Consider the following 20,352-nt stretch of genomic DNA (forward strand, 5'->3'; position numbering starts at 1 on the left):
TCCCAATAATCTGGAATCTGCGTTAGGCTCCTTAACTGCGTCCTCTGCTGAATCAGGCCATTAGTCCCATTCACGCAATATGGTAACAATTAATCGTATTCAGCTCAGCTTCAGGGTAAAACTGTGTGATATTAAAGAAAGCAGACAAGGACCTTACATTCCTACAGACAGGAGGTTTATGGCAATGGCTGAGCCAATGACCTCTTGCATGTCAGATCCGATGATAGCCAACTCCACCATAAGCCAAAGGATAATGCGAGGAACCTAAGAACACACAACATATCTTGTCACACAACAATATTTAAAAAAAAGAAAAGAAAATTAAAGGTTGTTAAATGGGATCAGTGTGAGATATACTTTAGGTATACATTAATGGATTGCTGCATTAATTCCTTAATGTAATTTTAAGGGAGGTGTCAGGCAGATGATTTGAACACTATCGCACCATGTTCATAGCGCTCATTCTGAATCAAGAACTACCTGAGCATATCACGTGAAGACATGATGAATGTAGTGGGATCTTAACGACTAGCTCTGTGTTGTCATTACTAGTACACAAAATGTACCATAAAATAATATGAGTCCTAGACAACTGCAGAGGAAAAGGAGCTCAGAATAGGGGAGCATAGCTATGTTGTACCTGACTAAAGAGAACTTACCTTTGGATACTGCCTGTTGCACACTTCTGCTAGATGCAGACCGGTCACTACACCCAGCCTGGCTGCCAGACGCTGCAAAAGGAGGCCGATAATAGTGGAAGCCAGAAGAACCCACAGCAGCTGGGAAAAGATCACATCCATTAACAAAAAGCATTGAGCATTTTATTGCTTCCAGCAGGTATACAAATGCATAAGGAAGCAGTAGAAAACTAGCATTGACTCACCTTGAAACCAGCTACAGAGCCAGACTGCAAGTCAGATTCAATGTTGCCTGGATCAAGATAGGCAATGCTCATTAAAAAGCCAGGACCTGTGAAGGCCCACAGCTTTCGGAAACTGAACAAAGGGTTCTGTAAGAATATAAAGGTTTTTTAGGGTAAATTAATTTGTGTGTAGGTATCTGTACAAGTAGCAGCTAAAATGAATGTCCCCACTGTCAGCTTCTTCCTCTCTAAATAACCTACCCGCTCATCCTCTGGGATGGGGATTTTCTCATCAAAATAGCTTGTAAAGGGTTCACCTTCCACCACCGGCTCAATGCTGCAATTACTGAGATCTGGCTTGGAACCTTGGTCTTCAGATCCACCATCTAAAAAGCAAGATGGCCGAACAATACATAATGATAATCTGCTCAGTAAACACAGAGCTTAATGCTGGAGCCTATAAAGCCATCATGCAATAACAGTGTGCTCGCTGCTCCCTGATGAAAGATACAATGGTTTTAAAAAGTATATAACCCCTGTGGTATTTTCCACACTTTACTTTCTTACATAATGGGTTCAATATGGATTTATTAAGGAATTCTTACCACTGAAACACATAACACTATCTAATAAATAAACAAAACACCCAATTAAAAGCTTTTTTTCTGGATTACAAATAAAAATACAATAAAAGGGGTGAATTTATGCAATCAAATATTGACTAAATATAAACTTATATCAATCCTGGTGTAATCAGTTATCTTCAGGTTATACTGCTGATTTGACTTCACCTGTGAGCTAATACAGAGTTTCAAATAATTGTTACATAAATATGCCTGAACATGAGAGATCCCACAGAGCTTTGTTACAGAGATTAAAGACCATTCAAGAAGATGAGTGTATACACAGAAGGTGGTGAGTAGATTTCAAGGACTTAATACCTTTAAATTTACCTCAGCCACAAATTGGTCACAATGGACAAGAAAACAATCAGCACTGCACCCAGCCATCAGACAATAAGGCACACCTGAGAAATAGTCTATAACATGGCATTCTCCAGAACTCACCATCCAACCATGAAGAGCACTTGTTAGATGGGGCATTAAGAGGCATATAACAATGAACAGAAACAGAAATGGTCCATGTAACAACAATAGGGTAGGCATGTTTTTATACAAGCTTAAAAAAAAGCAACTCATCCCAGCAACTCTTGGATGAATACCGTCTGCACCCTGGTGTGGGGGATGACATACTCCACCAGAACAATGACTATACAGCAAAAGACACACTGGGGTATTTAAACCCACTTTCACTTGAGAAAGAAACTATATAGTATAGAAACATGTCGCGAGGAGTAATGAAGGACTTGAAATTTCACTCCATCCTCCAGATAATTGAAAAGACCGACCCAGGATGCCATTGATAGACCTATCCTGGCTTTATTTTGATATAAATATATTGTGATAGGCTGTAATATTTCATGTACAATGTGAGTGTAATTTTTCTTATTAAGAACTGTGAAAGTTGTAAAGTTATTACGCCACAAGCTTTTGTCTTCTTCATTTATACGGACACATTTTTTGGAGACTCTCAATGTCCTTGGAAAAAGAAAAGAGGATTCATACTATGATACACAGATGCTCAGGGCCATTTCCTTACATATATATGGGAAGGGTGAAAATCTATGGTAGAAGGAAACATCACATTTTCTTTTCTGGACACTGAAGGGTTTTCCTGAATATATTTAACATACTACACTATTTGATGTTTGCATGGGTTTTTTTGTATGTAATCGAGTGGGCATCCCTTGTTATTTATTGATAACTTTGGAATATGGGGTGCATGGTCACACCTTTAATTAAGTGTGACCATACACACTTAAGTGTGCTATACTGAGAGTTCTGCGCTGGTACTGTGTCACACATTATTTAGAATGAAAAAAAAAGTCAGAGTGGCCCAGTCAAAAAACAGACTTTACTCTCATTGAGAATCCGTCAAATAATTTGAAAAGTGCTGTTCACCAACAGCTATTTACTTACGTCACATTTTGGAAGCTTATTTTCATGGCCGAGAAAATGACAATATACTTCTTAGATGTCTTGCTAAAGACACACTAAAATAAGACTTAACTATGACATTTGCCACCATTAAAAAAAGAAAAAAGGGAAATAAAAGGATGCATCTTACACATTACTGCTTACTGTGGCCTGATGTAGTGTGGCAGAATTATACTAAGAAATAGGAATGTTGTGCTAGGTAATCAGCTTACAATATGCAGTACAGAATTATCAATAGCATGCAAACAATCTGAGCAGTTGGTGGTGGCTGTGAGGATAGATATGTATTGTAAGTATGCCATCAGTCCTTAGCATTCTTATAACTGTACTATGTCCTGTTCTACACCGATAACAATATTCACCACCAAATAATATCTACTAGGCCTGCAGCAACTCTGCCATATCAGACGCCCCAGCAATATTACACCCACCTACTAGACACCGCAATTTGGGATTAGATCATCCCCCTGAACGACTACAAGCTTTTAGTAACTGTAATGTACAGCCACCTGATTGTTGTACAGACGTTATGAAGATCAAGAAATTACATTTGTTTTACTTGACTTGCTGTAATGTTTTAGGAACAGGCAAAGATTAGAGAAAGGTAACCCTGAAACAGTGTTTAACCAGCTGCATCTGCGTTGCAGGAAGCAGGGTTATTCCTCAGCACAGCATGCTGTAGTCAGCGACTTGCAGGAATTGGCGACAGAGCTTACCATCTAAGTGTTGGTAATTTTGGTCCGACATGGTGGCGGTTGTTACAGCTGGCTCACTTTCTTTGGAGCTGGCCACATTAACTAAAATAGAAAGATAAAAAAAAGATTAGCATAGAAAACAGCGCTATGTGTTTATCGCACATGAACAAATACCATCTGTAGATTAGACAATGTAAACTACACATAATTTACTATGTATTCCATCACTGACAGAGGGACCAGCAGCACCATATAAACCATGTATTGTAATAGGAAATGCAATACATTCCTGCAAACTTCATAAAGCCTATAACACTTTCAAAACAAACACTTTGGGCCATATTCAATTTGAGGCGAAAAGTCCGAGCTCGGACTTTTCGCCATCATCGGAGGTTTATTACTGGGATTAAGTATTGGGCGCGTGCCCACTTATCTCCATATTCAATTACGATCCGGCGAAAACGGGACCCGGCGGAAAGGTAAGTATCGAAAAGTCTTGTCAATTTTCTGGAAATCATCCTGGCACCCCCCTAAAGATGGTCTGACATGGGGGGTCACTATGGGTACCCCCGATTTGACCTTCTGAAGGTAATTGGGATTTTTAAATAGCCGCGGCACGTGCATGAATGCGCCTGTGACGAAGTGGTGAAGAATAGCATTTATCTTTTTTGGGGGGGAAAAATAACTATGCCCATCAAATATGGGGTACATGAAAATGGGTGCAAGCATATTTTTAAGTCCCTAAAATTATTTTTAAAAATTCACCTGCTGCTACCACCCACATTCTAGAAAACACCTGCCGCATACTTGGGAACCCCTCCTGAGGGATATGTTGCTAGATTTTATGTTTGTTCCCTAACATTTTTTTTCACCTCCAAAATGAAACTCCTTTTTTTGGGGTGTCCTGAGGAATTTTTTAAATTTTTTTGACACAGATTACATTAAGGGGGCATTCCCAAGGCTGCAGGCTATTTTTTTTTATTCTGCACCCCAATTCTGCACTTTTTTTCGCCACCTAAACAGTGGTGAAAACTTATCCCCGTTTTTCTACAAAGAATTATCGTACCTGCGAAAAGTCTTTGTAATTGAATATGGGGATAAGTGAAACAGGTGAAAATGACATAACTCGTTTTCGCAGGCTAATTGAAAATGGCCCATAGAGTATAGGAAATCACTGAAATAAACAAGCATACCCAATGACTCTGTACATATAAGCAGTATATGCAATATGTCACATGGGAACACAACGTCACCGAAGCCCTGTCTGTAAGAGCTTACATCTCACCCTACTGACAACTTTGTGCTATTATTTCCCAGCACTGCCCCATATACCCTTCCAGTATCTCCACACAGATTACTAGCATTTAGGTGCATCTGAGAGCATGGTCAAACATTTTCATACATGTCTATGAATGACTTGTTTTAGGATCACGCTGAAGTGTATGAAGATTTTTAGGAGACCAGAAAATCAGTGTAATTCAGGTGAAACAATGAGACACGTTCAGACCAGCAAATTTGTAATAGATGCTGCTCACATCACACTAAGAGTATATCACTGATAATCAGGCAGGAAACAGATGAATGATCCCAGTACAGTATCAGCCAATGCTGTTCACACGGACAGCATTATAAATCATAGGTCAGTCCTGACCAGCAATCAGAGGCCTGTACTGACTTCGGAGAGATCTACTCACGTTGCCTTCACTCTAGAATGCGATGTGAGGAATTACTGTAGACGCACTTGTCTGACCAAGCCCACAGGTACAATTATAATAGTATAATATTTCTATGCAGAGTCATGTTGGGCTGCTGTTAGCTGTGCCGTTACTGATGCCGTGAAAAAGGCAAAGTAGTGATCGATTAAGTTCTGAAGAAAGAATACTGCATGATTTTATGGATTATAATTTGTATAGTGCTCTTCAGTTTGCCAAACACCTTTGGCAGAATATACAGACATTAGAACCAGCCGTGATATGTACAGAATCATCTACTGGCCAAAAGGAAAATATGATATAATGCTACTTAGGGATTAATACTCTCCAGGGTGATGAGAACTCAGTAATCCGCTTAATATACAGGTCTCCTGTTCATGCAAGATGTGGTCATTTGAACAATTTGCCAATTCTGTGTTACTATGAACAAAACACTTTTCCAAAAGTAGCAACAATACAAGGCTGAACCATAAAGAAATAGATTGCCATTTATGCAAACCAGTACATTAATGTCACTAGGGTACACGCCTATTAGGAGCAAAGAGTTTCAGTTCTACTACAAAGTAAGTTTATGAGAAAGATGAGAATTTATGCTGTGGATATTGACACGGTCACATACACCATCAGTTCTAGTGTTGAAGATTTATTAAAGGGCTGAAAGTGGTACAGAAGTGTCACATGCAAGAGTACAGAAATCCTGGCGTACAACAATGAGCGTCTGTCCAAGACCATGTGACCACTTTGCAGTCCTCTCACACAGGACGCTGTAGAGGCCTAAAAATATGTGATCTTGAATATATTGCAAAGAGAAAACTTCCATCACTACAGCAAGTATATATAACAGCTTGCATCTCTATTACCTTGTTTATATATATATATATATATATATATATATATATATATATATATATATATATTAGTTATTCAATGCCAGTTATCCACCTTGGCAGCAACAGAGTGGAACCTTTATAGTAAGACAGACGTTTCATGTTACATGGAAGAACTGATAAGAATAGAATAACACTGGTGACAACTTCCAGAGCGGTCACTAAGACTATGCTATTAACAGAACTACGATAACATATACTGGGCACACACAGGACGATCTGCTTAGTGAATGATATCGCTGAACGATCTCCCTTGAAATTCCTGGTGTGCTGGATGAACGATATTGTTCATCCACACATCAAAAGATATCACCAACGATGAACGACCAATGATCGCAAACCCCTATGGAAAATGCACGTTATCGTCCAGATTGGCCTGCATGCATGCCTGATGGACGATATCGTTATAGTCCAGAGGGAACGCGCATCGTTGGTCGTTCATTGCATACACACGAAACGATATGAATGATATATCGTTGAATGATATCGTTATTGTTCATATTGTTACGATATATCGTTCCGTGTGTATGCACCTTAATTCTAACTGAAAGAACTGGTAAATTGAGCCATTGACAAGAATAGGAAAGTTATACATGTTTATTCGACGGATTAAATACAGTCATTAACATTTTAGAACTCAATAATTGGAAAGAATATCCTAAAAATCCCCATTAGTTACTGAAATGCTTATTTTCATAGTTACTTACATACAATTTAATCTACAGTATTCCTGGTCATACAAGCTATGGTATCTGCAAACTGCTACAATATGGTCAGGCGTGGGGCACTAAAATGTATAATCAAAATCAGTAAGGTCATTTTCAAACAAGTACTGGATAGATATCGGCACACACCAGCTGACTGTGGTTATCTGGGGTCAGGAGATCAATTCTCACCAGGGCCCTATCTGTGTGGAGTCTGTGTGTCCCCCCATGATTGAGCGATGTCCTCTGTTGTACGCTAATGCATTTGCAAATATTGCCGCTTAGCAATTGCTAAAGTATGCTAATGCTTCAGCCGGCTGAATTTGTATTGAGACGCCCACCGGAGCCTCGTCGTTTCCCGCAAACGCGTACACAAACGCAGCATTGTATGCAGATCCTCAAAACATCGACTCCTCAAGTGAGTCTATGGTCCCTTAGAATGATCGCGGTAACTGAGATGCTGAAGCCGGCATCCCGACAGTAAGTAGTGGGGCTAGGGGTAGGCACTAGGGAGAAGGGTTAGGCACTAGGGGAGCGGGTTAAGTTTAGGGTGCGGGGAGGGAGGGTTAGGAAACTTACCGAAAGGTGTCGGTATTAACCCGTCGGGATGCCGGCGTCGGGATTCTGACTGCCGGGATCCCAAGCGCCAGCATCCCGTACCCAACCCAGATTACAGTCACACTGCACTGTAGACACTACAGGCTACAGAACAGTATTATTTCATCAGGAGAGTAAATCTCCCATAGCTCATTCTTGTGGGAATGTCCCTGTGTAGCTCCTATTTCCTGCTGGACGTTGGCCAGCCAACAGCACACAGTATAGCCTTATACACCTCCTACGGTCACTGGTGAGATCTTCTCATGTGCACTTCTCTAACTTGCTGCATACAGGTGGCCATGATCTGCCAGTACGTAGCCTGGTCACCAAGGACAAGTACAAACAGGCTGCAGAGACGTGATGTACACGTGCCTCTGCCCCAACTGATACAACTCAGCCAGCAAGACTTCTAAATTATTCTGTACTATTTCACCCCTGTATTGAGAATACATTAGGCTATATATTCACAAGTATGTTAACAACAACAGCTATAAAGTTAAATGACATACGCAAGTAGTAAATCTACTATAGTCACATTGGCTTTCAGCATACTTCAGGCATATATTTTGCCATGTATAACAAGGGCTTGTCCCACCTACAGACCCATTATCTTATGCAGACACACATAATGCTGGCCGACATGATTATAGAGTATGTCTCTTTATCTGTTTGCTGCATTCTACGAGTGCCATGCCAGAACTGTATCTTGTGGTGTAACAGTCAGGACATTCCACTAAGAAATGTGACCCATTCCTACACCTCATGGGCCCAACCTGCCTGCTGGCACCTCAGAGCATCCTTGCTATACATGATTTAATTCAGGAGTACCTGAAATCATTTCTGTATTGGCGGGTTGGGACATACGGTATGATTCAGAGTGGGACGCATCGGCGCCCGTGTCTGCATTGTTTGCCGGTCACACGGCGGTGACTTTATGTAAATACTGCTACAAGGCCGTCCTTGCCGTACAAGTGTGCGTCTGAATGTGCAAGGACTGAGCCGCCCACTCTGAGCATCTCTAGACGCTCACATACCGCTTGGCACTCTTTTAGATGCAACCATCAGCCCCATCATTTAAACTTGCACCAGCCCCATGCTAGGTGCAGATTGGCCATCAGAGTATGGGCTCCAATGTGAGGGATTAACCATCCAAGTTTGCAGCACTTCAGTGACACGCCTGCGACATGCGCTCATAATACAGGCGCCCGCATAGCCACTTCCGCTCACCACCCAGGAACAATCACATTTTTAAGACATTTCTGAGACCATGCATCTCAATTGTAACTGTGACTTTGTACGCACAAACTCAAAATGCAAGCGCCATTAAAATAATCATTCAACTGCGTCCAACTCAGAATCAACCCATAAAGAGAGCCTAGGGATCTATAGCCCTATGCCTATAGCCCCATGTATCCCAGTAGGGGATATAGGGGGAATATAGCGATGTACAATGTGAAAACCGTGTGTAAGTGGACAGACAAAAGAACAATACCAATGTATCCTCTACCGACTATGTCACAGTCAGATGTGAAGAGGTGTTTTATCTCTGCAAACAGTGTATATGTCTTGCGCACTGGAGCTATACGCAGAGTGTCACACAGTTGGCCACTGTAAATGCTTACCGCAAGCTGCTACTTAAGGTAAGGTTCCCATGTCGGAATGAATTCCATCCGCAGTTGTACCTCCTGCAGCTGCAGTTGGCGTGGCTCTAGGTGAGCCGGCTTGAAAATAGGCTGTGTGAAGCAGATCCTGTGCGCAAGACATATACAATGTTTTCAGACATAAAACACCTCTTCGCATCTGTGATATAGTTGATAGAGGATACATTGGCGTTGGTTGGGTATGAAATCGAGGCTGTCGGGATGCCGCTGGTCAGAATACTGACAGCGGCATCCCGACACCCAGAATCCCGACACCCATAGGGAAGACTGGTAAGTATTTTTCTAACCGCTACCCTAACGCTCCCTCCCCGATGCCTAACCTAACCTCTCCCCCTAGTGCCTAAACCTAACCTGCCCCTCCCTGCACCCTAAAACTAACACCTCCTCTCCGGTGTCTAAATCTAACCTCCCCCACTAGTGCCCTAACACTCCCCTACCCGGTGCCTAACCCTCCCCCCTAATGCCTAACCCCGCTACTTAACCCCTCGATACTTACCTTCGGGATGCCGGCGGTCAGGATTCTGGTGACGGGATCCCGACCTGTCTGGATTTTGACACCGGTATTCAGACCATGAGAATCCTGCACACCGGCAGGCCGACTACATCCCATTAGCAACATATGAGTATTACTACATTGTGTCATCACTAATTAGTCTGGACTCCAGATATTGCTTCTAAGGTGAACAAGACTTATAAATATATGTGACCCAGTATTATACTTTTGATACAGATTTACAATTTTGAGCTCATAAATCTGAACAATCTTTACTGGACATAACATTTCTCGATATATCTAAAGTCACATGTGGCCATAGCCGACAACTGCAATTTGGAATTCATAGGAACGGCTGTTTTTTACATTTAGATCGTATATATTTACATTTTTTATGATACGGTTTTATTTTTCAATTATTATTGCAATCGACTGCTTGAAAAAGATTCTTTTAGATTAGAGATGTGCGGGCTTGGATTAATTCGTATTTTCCTGCCAAATTCAGATTTTTTCCGCCAAAAATCGGGTCTCAGAAAGATGCAAAACATCATCTTTTATGGACAAGCATCATCTTTCATGTCTGACAAGACTAAGGGCCTGATTCAGAGACGGGCGCAATGCCGATATTTTTGCAGAACGAGCGATTGTTTGCTATTGCGCATGTGCAAACGCTGCACTGCGCAATTAACCATCGATGATGATCCATCATAGCTAGGCTATGTGCATGCACAGATAGAGCCATGCACATGCGCATAGCGGGACAGTCAGTCACCATCGGAGGCAGCCATCTGTGTTTTTCCAAAATTGCATAACATTTTTTGGTGCACATGCACAGTTGAAAAAAGAACTGCACATAAACCCCCATATCGTCACATACACAATCAGACTAATTTTCTTAATCACATGAGAAACCAGTTTCAGGATACAGATGTCTGATAAGACTAAGGGCCTGATTCAGAATGAGCGATTTTCGCAGAACGAACAATTGTTTGCTATTGCACATGTGCAGCGCAGCACTGCGATTGCATTGTGATTACTCTCGCACACTGGAAACTCTCGAAAAGTGAGTGACTGGCAGTCAGCGTTTGGGGGTGGTAACGAGGGGTGGTTAGAAAAACGCAGGTGTGACAGACCACTCATGGGCATGCATAAATTAGCCATTGCATTCCCCAGCGCAGCGTAAGACCTCTCTGCGTGTCAGGAGAGCTGCAGTGTTTGCGGCTAGTCAGACTTGCCTTACATGCCGCGTGACTGTCTGCTCTGCGTCAATAGTATTGATGTTCACGCTGTTGTACGTCGTCAGATGGATATGAGAAGGCAGCAGTGGGCATCGCTAAGCTCAGGATGTTGTTCATATCCCGGCTGTCGGAATGCCAGTGCTCAGAATGCCATATTATTATGTATTACTAGGTAGCAGCCCGTCAAACTGACTGGACATTGTCGCCGTCACTAAAAGTCCAGTTTTAAAGTTCAAATAGGTCACTAATCGGTCATTTCTACTCGCCAGCTCGGGGGGCTGAGAGTAGAAACATCAGCGCTGGTGGCTGTGAACGCCCAAATGGAGCAACAATTAAATTGCTCCTTCGGTTGCCACCTAGTAGCCGCCAGGGCTGCCAAGACCAGAGTTGGGCCAAGATGAAGGGGACGTGGCCTAATTGCGGGAGGCGTGGTCATGCCCCTTAAGGAAAAAACAAACAAACATTGTAGCAGCGCTGGGGAGGAGGGATGATCACATCCCCCCACAGATAGAGGAGACTGCTGCAGCAAGCAGTCTCCCTTTGCAGCCAAGCACACAGCAGCGTTTGCTGGGCTGCTCAGCTGACAGGGAGGAGGGGGGCGGCGTTGGACATGGGCCCCCCGGCAAGCCCAGGCAATTAGTACCCCCCTCTCGGCACCCATGGTAGCCGAAATTGTGCAATACACTTGAATTTCCCCATAGAGGTGAGGAGCAGCATTAGATATATTATAAAACTAACTAGACTATAGCTGGCACACAGCTAGCAAAAGGTTGCCAGTCCCTGCTGTATAGTTTGTAGGCATAAATGTAACTCATTGTCCATTAACCACACTGGCATGTATGTATAATCATTAGCCAAGCACCGTGCACATGGCACTTTCCAAACATTTTGTCCAACATTTGAAGGTTTCCTTGAAAACAAGAGAGGAAAATAATTTAGACCAAATGACGAGGATAACCTAAATGTACAGCATAGGTCATATTTTTCAGGTCACAGAACAAACGACAGTTTTCCAAATACCTCCCGACTACTTGTTATGTGCAAGTATGGGCATGGTTTATACATAATAACACCACAAATGTAGGACTACTTCACAGGCACCAGTAACAAAATGACCAACTCAGCTAAATGCACCAAAAAACAAAACAAAGAATAAAAAAACACAATTACAGTGCACACACATACATATGGCATCAATTACTTTCTTTAGTTTTTCTTATGCTGCATATAGCCTACATCGGGGCTTGCCAAATTTTTCTAAAATCTAGGAGCCAGGATGAAAGTGTAGGAGCCAGACCTCCGTCCCCCCCCCAAAAAAAATGACAGGAGTGATTGAGGAGCACAGCTCTGTGTGTTATGCAACTGTTACACACACTATACTAGTCCACAAAATGATCACAGCTGAATGGATTCAGTAAAATGGAGGCCCCCTCCCTGCTCTGCACAGCTCCCCTGCTCCACCCCCCACCCTCCAGTAATAACGGACCACATTTCATATAAAATAATGGTGCCAGAAATTACAACAAAACCCCCTTCCCCTCGTGGTCACACCACTATTCCTCTGAAGGCGCTCAGCAATCCCTGGCCACGCATAGACCCTACTACCGGAGAGCTCTATACAGTCGCTCTGCAATCCCTGGCCACGCATAGACCCTACTACCGGAGAGCTCTATACAGTCGCTCTGCAATCCCTGGCCACGCATAGACCCTACTACCGGAGAGCTCTATACAGTTAGACAGCTGGGACGTACCGGAGGATCAGCGTAGACTGGGACAGTCAGCAGGGATCAGAGCAGGCCAGAATGGAGAGGAGTTGTCAGTGCAGGCCGGGATGGACAGAGTCACTGCAGGCGACACTCAGCACATGTGCATGATATGAACACCGCAATACTATAGGCATGAATCTCCGCCGGAGCTGATGAGGATCTGCTTCCTCCCTCACTGCAAAATCTAGTAGCCAGGCAGCAAAATCTCCCTGTGTGTGTATAAAGTGCAAAAGTGCCTGGTTTGGAACAGTTATATAAACTAACTCTCCAACATTTAATCATATAATTAGTCACAGTGACTCGTGTATATTTCATCCATGTTTCCTGTAATAATATATATTAATTGATTTATGTAAGGTGTTTTCAGTGCAGCAATATAAGTAAGATCCATAATTCCTATACCACCATATATTCAAATAACAGTTTGTTTCTACACGTGACAGAAAAAAAAAGAAAAAGAAAAATTGTACACGCATAGAATATTCGCAGTTGTATTCAGTGAACCCTCCATGGGTCACCATCCGATTCCCATTCAGATATACTGTATAAAAGTGCAATGTGCCGTGCAATAACGCATATAATGTTTTTTTTGTTAACCACAACGACTACTAGGTAACCAATACACTTATTTAAGCAGCAACAGGTAAAATTCCAATTCAAAGAAGGTACAGACTAAAAACAGAGGTTCTTCAAAAGCAATACAAAATTTTAAGTATAAAATATATATATATATATATATATATATATATATACACACACACACACACACACACACACACACACACAGCCTGTAGCTTGGCACTCAGGAAAAAAAAGAGTGTACAGCAGGGTACCCTCCTAAGCAAAACACAGTTATTTCTTATAGTGTGGTATGGCAACCACACACAGTAAGGAAAAAGGCGGCACTCCTGGATCCAGTGAAAAAAACGTATTGTATTCACAACATCATAAGCAACATACAGACATGCCTGTATATTGCTTACGATGTTGTGAATACAATACGTTTTTTCACTGGATTCAGACGTGCCGCCTTTTTCCTTACTGTGTGTGGTTGCCATACCACACTATAGGAATGAGCCCCTCCCTACACTCCATATTGTGTATTTATACACACATCTGAAGCTTGAGATTGCTCCAGTCTAGATTTGCACTCCACACCCTCATATGTTTTTAAGCAGGGACCTAGCATTTGACTGCACCAGGCAACAGGCATAATCACAAGCAAGTCCTATGTATATTGTTAGTGTCAGTTTATTTGGGGTGAGCGTTTGGACATGGGGCCCCCTGAGCTGTCTTGGCTGGACCTCTTCAGGGCATCAGCATTTAATACATCTAGTCACTTTGTATATCACCTTCATGTTTGTTTATTATTTATGTATTTTTTCACACACATTCTACTTTTATTATTATCTTAACACTCAGTTACTTTTACACACTTGATACTTTAATACTTCACTGTCACCCTTTTTTTCATGTGATGCCATGGGGAGGACTTTGGCTGGGGTCTCTTTTGGGGTTCCCTGCGTCCCAGATGTGAACCCCAGAGTGTTAGGGACCTGCTCAATGAGGTGACCTTGACGCTGGTGGGCAGGCCCGTATCATTGGCTACTGATATGCAAACTACCTCTGAAATTCTATTTAATACATTTAAATGTAAAACAGTAATGATCACATAGTGCATCTGCAACTCTGTTTTTGTGTATGTTACTATAAAAATCTCAGCATGATGGCACCTTTCATTACCAGTAGGGTGTGCAGTCTAGAGCCCCTCCCTCTTCTCATTAAGGCCCGTATTCAATTGGAGGCGAAAAGTCGAAAAACGTTTTGCCTGTCTGACTTTCCGCCTTCTTCGCCTGTTTCAGAGGTGAAAACTTTCCGTGCGCGTCCCCCGCTTTTCACCCTAATCAATTCCAAACCACACGAAAATGGAAAGTGGCGAATGCGGAACAGGCGGAAAGTACTGTCAGAAGTGAGGAAATCAGTCTGTACCCCAAAATAAGATGCACTAACATAGGGGATCAATGTAGATGTGTACTAATACCCCTAATAAAAGTGTTTGGGGTACTTAAGTAGTTTAAATTGCTTCTTATTAGCGTCTATACAAAAGTGGTGATGAATGGCATAAAGCTGTATTTTTTTAATTAAAATAAGTAGTCCAGTCACATTTGGGGTACTTGAAAATGGGTGTTAGCATGTTTAAATGATTCTAAAGTGAACTTTTATAAAATGTCAAAAACACCTGACCCATCCTTGCAGACCCCCAAGAAGTCTATTGCACTAGTTTTCATGGTTGTCCCCCCACTTTTTACTTTTTCACCCCAAAAATTAAAGTACTTTTTTGAGGTGTTCTTATGTTTTTTTGCCCAGATTTGACCTTTGGGGGACTGTCCCAAGGATTCTGGGTGGTTTCCCCACGTTTGCACCCCAAAATAAAGATTTTGCACTTCTTTTCACCCGCTATTCATAGGCAAATCTTTTTTGCCTATTACATTGCATTGAATTTCCACTTAGGCGAATTCCGGCTGGAATTGAATTTGGAGATAAATTCCTACCAGGCGAAAAGCGGCAATAGGCGAAACTTTGTAGCCGATTACGGCTTTTGGCCTCTAATTGAATACGGGCCTAAGGTGTAATATGACCATATCATATATCTATAGTAAACATGGTGGTGTAAATAATGTTAATACTTTATGACTCTGGCTGTATTACAAAGCACCTCTTACCTTTCAACCAGTATTTCTTGTAATGACTTCTAGCATGTGATACATTTGCATTTTCTTGTACACTTATCAAGGCTTATGAAGTAACCTCCGATGTCATAATGTATATATCCTGTGACATGTACAGCTCTCCCTTGACTGGTCCTTAAAGGGGATCTCTCGCCACCTTCACACAGTTCAAACCAGTCACGGTGCAGCCCAAACTTAGCTTCGCTGCAACTGGGAGCCTCAATTTCAGCAAATACGCCTAGCACATTTCTGAAGCAAGATGGTGGTATTTATGCCAGAACTTTGCACACAAGGATGTTAGGCGTAAGGGTGCTTGTGAGAGAGACATATACAGTAAATGATCATAGATATTCCTTTAAAAAATGTAAATAAACTTGTGTAAAGTCACAAAATAAGATAAAAAATTACGGATCATAAAAAAAATTAAAAAAGAAAATTGCAGAAGAATCGTTACTTGAAGATACAGTACATATTAGTGTGATAATATATATGAAATGTAGTGGAAAGACTGGGTCATCACCATGTCTTGTATAACATCAGGCTATAAAGTTTACTATGGAATTATATGCGCTCAGAACAGATGCCTCTTTATAACAGCCAGATTCAGGGCCGTAACTAGGGTAGTGCGACCTGTGCCATGGCACAGGGCACCGCAGTACAGGGGGCTCTGTTTGGCCCTGTCACTTTTCCTGTTTATTATCATTCTCACTTGTAGCTTCCTCTTCTTTTATCCCCAGCATCTCCTGTCCTCCCCCATCTCTTCACCATGAGGCCATGGCTCCTTTTCAGGTGCACTCCCTTATCAGTTGCTGCTATTTCCAAGTTGGAGAAAGGACCTCTGTGACAGACACCACGTGACCGCTGCAGGAGGCTGGACAGCTCCTGCGTTACCATCCACTAGGGCATAGAGGGGGAATAAATATCTGTGGCGAGCGCAGCGAGCCACCGTGCCCGAAGCGTGGCGAGCGTAGCGAGCCCGCGAGGGGACAGTTTTAGTCCCCCGTTACCATCCCCGCCCCTCCCCCTTTCAGGCCGAGTCACGTGGGTGTGACGTCACAGGGCCATCAGTCCTGTACAGTCTAGACATAACCCTATCTTATGTCCCTATTTTAAAAAAATATGGAGGGAGGGGAGGGGACGGGAGGGGCACCAAAAAGTCTAGTTACGGCTCTGGCCAGATTATTAGAATACAAATAAACCCACTAGCGCAATGGCGAGCATACCAGGAAATGTGTATCCTAGTATCTAAGAATAAATATCTAATAAAAATACAAAGTAACTGCATGCTAGTGTTATTGGGCAATGCCATACGTCATCTGATCACTCCTGGTTGCACAATATATTAAATTAACCTAGAAAATGCCTGAAGCAAGCAAAGACAAGCAATTCTTAGATGCAATAACATCTTACTGAAAGCAAAACACTATATTGTAGTAGCCACTGAGACCAGTCACTGTGCACCAGGGGCTGAGAGCTGCTGCTGGCAATGAGAGGTCTCTCTATGGGCCTCATACACATTGCACTACTGACACCATGTGACCTAGCATAATACACATACAGTACATAGATACAGGAGTAACACAGGAAGTGCACCCCGGTGTGGCCGCCGCCACTGCCTTACCCTGTCCGCTCCCGCTGTCCGCCGCCGGGATGACACAGTCACCTCGTGGTTTCCATGGCAAACCTCGCCAATGTCACCACGATAATAAGAGACTCTGCTTCCCCACGGTGAGGGTGACGTGCCCCGGAAGACTAGATGGCGAGATTAATGCAGCGTTACCTGGAGGAGGTGACCTCTGCTGGCAAGTGCCGGTATTGCATGCCAGTCACTCCTCTCTTCTCTCCAATTACTATCACAGAAAATTCCTGGCAGGCTGCAGATATCTGAAGAAGGCTGATACCTTTTCTTTTATAACAAAGGTAATGAGAATGAAAAATCCAATATAATTATATTAATTAACAGCCAAGTAAAATATTTTAAAAATCTTAATTTGTTTTTTTCTTTTTATAAAACCATCAAATATAAATGTATATAAATGTATCTATTTTGAATATATATATATATATATATATATATATATATATATATATATATATATATGAAATTATAACTTGAAAAAGATTTTTAAAAAATTGGAAACTGGCGAGATTTGTTATACCCACGTCTTGGGTAATATAATTAGGTCGGCACATTACCTCCAGCCTCATCACCAACATGTTTGCGTGCTGTAGATGTATGGATAGATGTGCTGGATACAGTCAGGGACTTCTGATAATTGCGATCATTACCCCATTATTTGCATAGCCAGCATTGGGCCTGATTCACACAGTGTCGATGCCACACGCAGTTGGCCGATGTTTTAAGTCTGCGCGTGCCTCAGATTCGCACTGTGCATGTGTCCCAATGGTTACAGCCGGGAGTCGCAGAACAGACTTGGACGGAAGAGCTGTGGATGTCAGTGGGTGTTCCTGGGACGTAACGGGGGTGGATAGGCAACGCAGGCAAGTCACTGACAGCTACACCATGTTCAGATGAGACGTTACACCTGCCGTAGGGCTGGTGCATCTAAAGACGCACTGAGACAGATTAGCGCCGTTGCAACTGTGTGTCTCAGTATGAACAGAATCAGTCATGGCATTAGCATAAATACGCAGCACAAGACACACCCAGAGCCGAGCCGGCGTCCACCTCCGAATCAGGCCCATATTGTGCACCATTCAGATCATTGTATACAGGCATATCCCTTTCCCTCTCCGTTAATACAACAAACAAACATCAGGGATAATATGGTAAGCAGTCAATAAATGTAACAGAATATCTCGAGCATGCAATGACACCCAGATAAACAAAAGGAGAACATACAAACTTCACATAAACAACACCCTGATCTATAAGGCAGCAATAGTTACCATTATGCTGGGTCTGATCATGGGCTAATTATGTTATCATATTCTCTTCTGCAGAGCCGTACTGAGGGTGGTGCAACTGGTGATGCTGCCTAGGGCACAATACCAGGGTGCCAACACAGATGTCCATTACTTGATCCGTTACTTAGCGCTGGGAGAAATTGTAGACACTGGAGGGAAAGGAAGTAGAAGAGAGCACTGGGAGGAGGAGGTTGTACAGTAAATGAGCCTACAGGAATCCAAGGGGTAACAGGGACATTACAGAGGTGATGGTGGGCAGGGGGTTTGTAGTATCGGGAGCACCGTTTATTATAAAATAATTATTCTATAGTCTTAGTTCCCAATTTTCCCGATCCAGACAGTCCCAAGGCCTGATTCTGAGTTGGATGCAAGGTCGATGTCACAAAGAGTTGCAGTTGCGATTGAGACACACAGGGCCTGATTCAGACCCGGTCACAAGCGCTTATTGCTCGCAACCGGGTCGATGGTGGCCCAGAGCGCATGCGCACGACGGAGCCGGGTCCGTCGTGCGCATGCACGAGACCCGGATAGCGATGGGCAATTCGTCGCTCCGGGTCTCGCACCAAAGGGGGCGTGCTGTCGATGTTGAGTGACAGCACGCCCCCTTTGGTGGGCGGGCAGAGGGGGTGGCTGCCTAGATGGAGGTGTTCCCATGAGAACGCCTACCGTCTGGGGGCGGCCCCACTGACATCACAAGCAATGTCAGTGGGAGAGCTTTCGGCTCTGTTTGAGCCGAAAGCTCTCTGTGGCTTGCGGCCACGAGACACTACCACAGGGGTCTCGTCGCAAGCCCGATGGTCGCGATGGTCTTACCATCGCGACCATCATCCTGGCCGCTCACATTAGCTGTGGGTGGCAACCCACAGCAATGCGAGCGGCCAGGAGGCCGCTCCATAAAAAAAAAAAAAGACGCCCTGATTCAGAGCGAGCGCTCTGTCAGAGCGTCCGGCTCTGAATCAGGGCCACAGGGTCTCATTCAGACCCGCTCGCGAGCGCTGTACGCTCGCAAGCGGGTCAATGTTACCCAAATGCGCATGCGCACGATGGAGGCGCCTCCGCCGTGCGCATGCGCGAGACCCGGCGAGCAACGGGGAAGCCGTCGCTCGGGGTCTCGCACCAAAGGGGGCGTGCTGTCGATGGTGAGTGACAGCACGCCCCCTTTAGTGGGCGTGCCGGGGGCGTGGCTGCCCAGACGGAGCCGTTCCCATGGGAACGCCTACTGTCTGGGTCCGGCCCCACTGACATCACTAGTGATGTCAGTGGGAGTGTTTTTGGCTCTGATAGAGCCAAAAGCACTCCTGGGCTTGCGGCAGCGAGACCCTACCGCAGGGTCTCGTCGCAAGCCCGATGGTCGCGATGGTCTTGACCATCGCGACCATCTTTTTGGGCGCTCGCATAAGCTGTGGGTGGTCACTCACAGCTATGCGAGCGGCCAGGAGGCCGCTCCATTTTAAGCTAGGCCAGCCCTGATTCAGAGCGAGCGTCCGGCTCTGAATCAGGCCCACAGTCTCTATTAGCAAAACTAGACATTTGGCAATGGGTGTTCCAACCCCTCACCAGAACTTATGTTACCTTCAGTCCAAGTAGAAAAAATGCGTTAGAGTGGGCTTAAAAAAAAAATATAGGTGTGACCACATCACAAGGGGCGTGGTCACTCAAAATGGGGGCATGTCATCATAAAACTCCACCCATTTCTAGACACTCTGGGAGCATTCCCCTCCATTCCGTTCCAAATACACCTTACAGTACATATACAGTATGGTGGTTTCTCTGCAATGTGGTCCTCTGAAGAAACTGATCCTCCCTGGGCAGATGGTGTCTTCAGACAGTACTCACTATTCATGTAAGATGTCACACTTTCCAGAAGATGCCTGTTTGTGTAGGAATATAACCAATGTCATCATCATACAACAGAGGTTCAATCAAACTCGTGCTTTCTGTCACCTACTGGCCCCTATATCCCTTCCAGCCTCCTGCCCCTTGTGTCTCCCTAGCCTCCTGTCTTTACAGCCTACTGCCCCAT

The 20,352-nt window shown here is 43.7% G+C and overlaps 1 protein-coding gene across 5 annotated transcripts in view; it reads right to left on the reverse strand.

Annotated features, from left to right (window-relative positions):
• Positions 1-20,352, reverse strand: part of SLC11A2 (solute carrier family 11 member 2) — a 124,558-nt gene that overhangs the window by 65,709 nt on the left and 38,497 nt on the right. For 3 of the 5 annotated variants that reach the window (XM_088465934.1, XM_088465933.1, XM_088465937.1), the window contains 5 exons: positions 3,636-3,716; positions 1,124-1,248; positions 884-1,009; positions 660-779; positions 158-264 (listed from right to left, as the gene is read on the reverse strand). In XM_088465934.1, coding sequence (XP_088322060.1) covers positions 158-264; positions 660-779; positions 884-1,009; positions 1,124-1,248; positions 3,636-3,716 — 559 coding nt within the window. The other 2 variants (XM_088465936.1, XM_088465935.1) reach the window with 2 other exon arrangements.

Source organism: Taudactylus pleione, unplaced genomic scaffold (genome assembly GCF_031769625.1).
Source record: "Taudactylus pleione unplaced genomic scaffold, aTauple2 ptg000065l, whole genome shotgun sequence".
Taxonomy (NCBI): domain Eukaryota; kingdom Metazoa; phylum Chordata; class Amphibia; order Anura; family Myobatrachidae; genus Taudactylus; species Taudactylus pleione.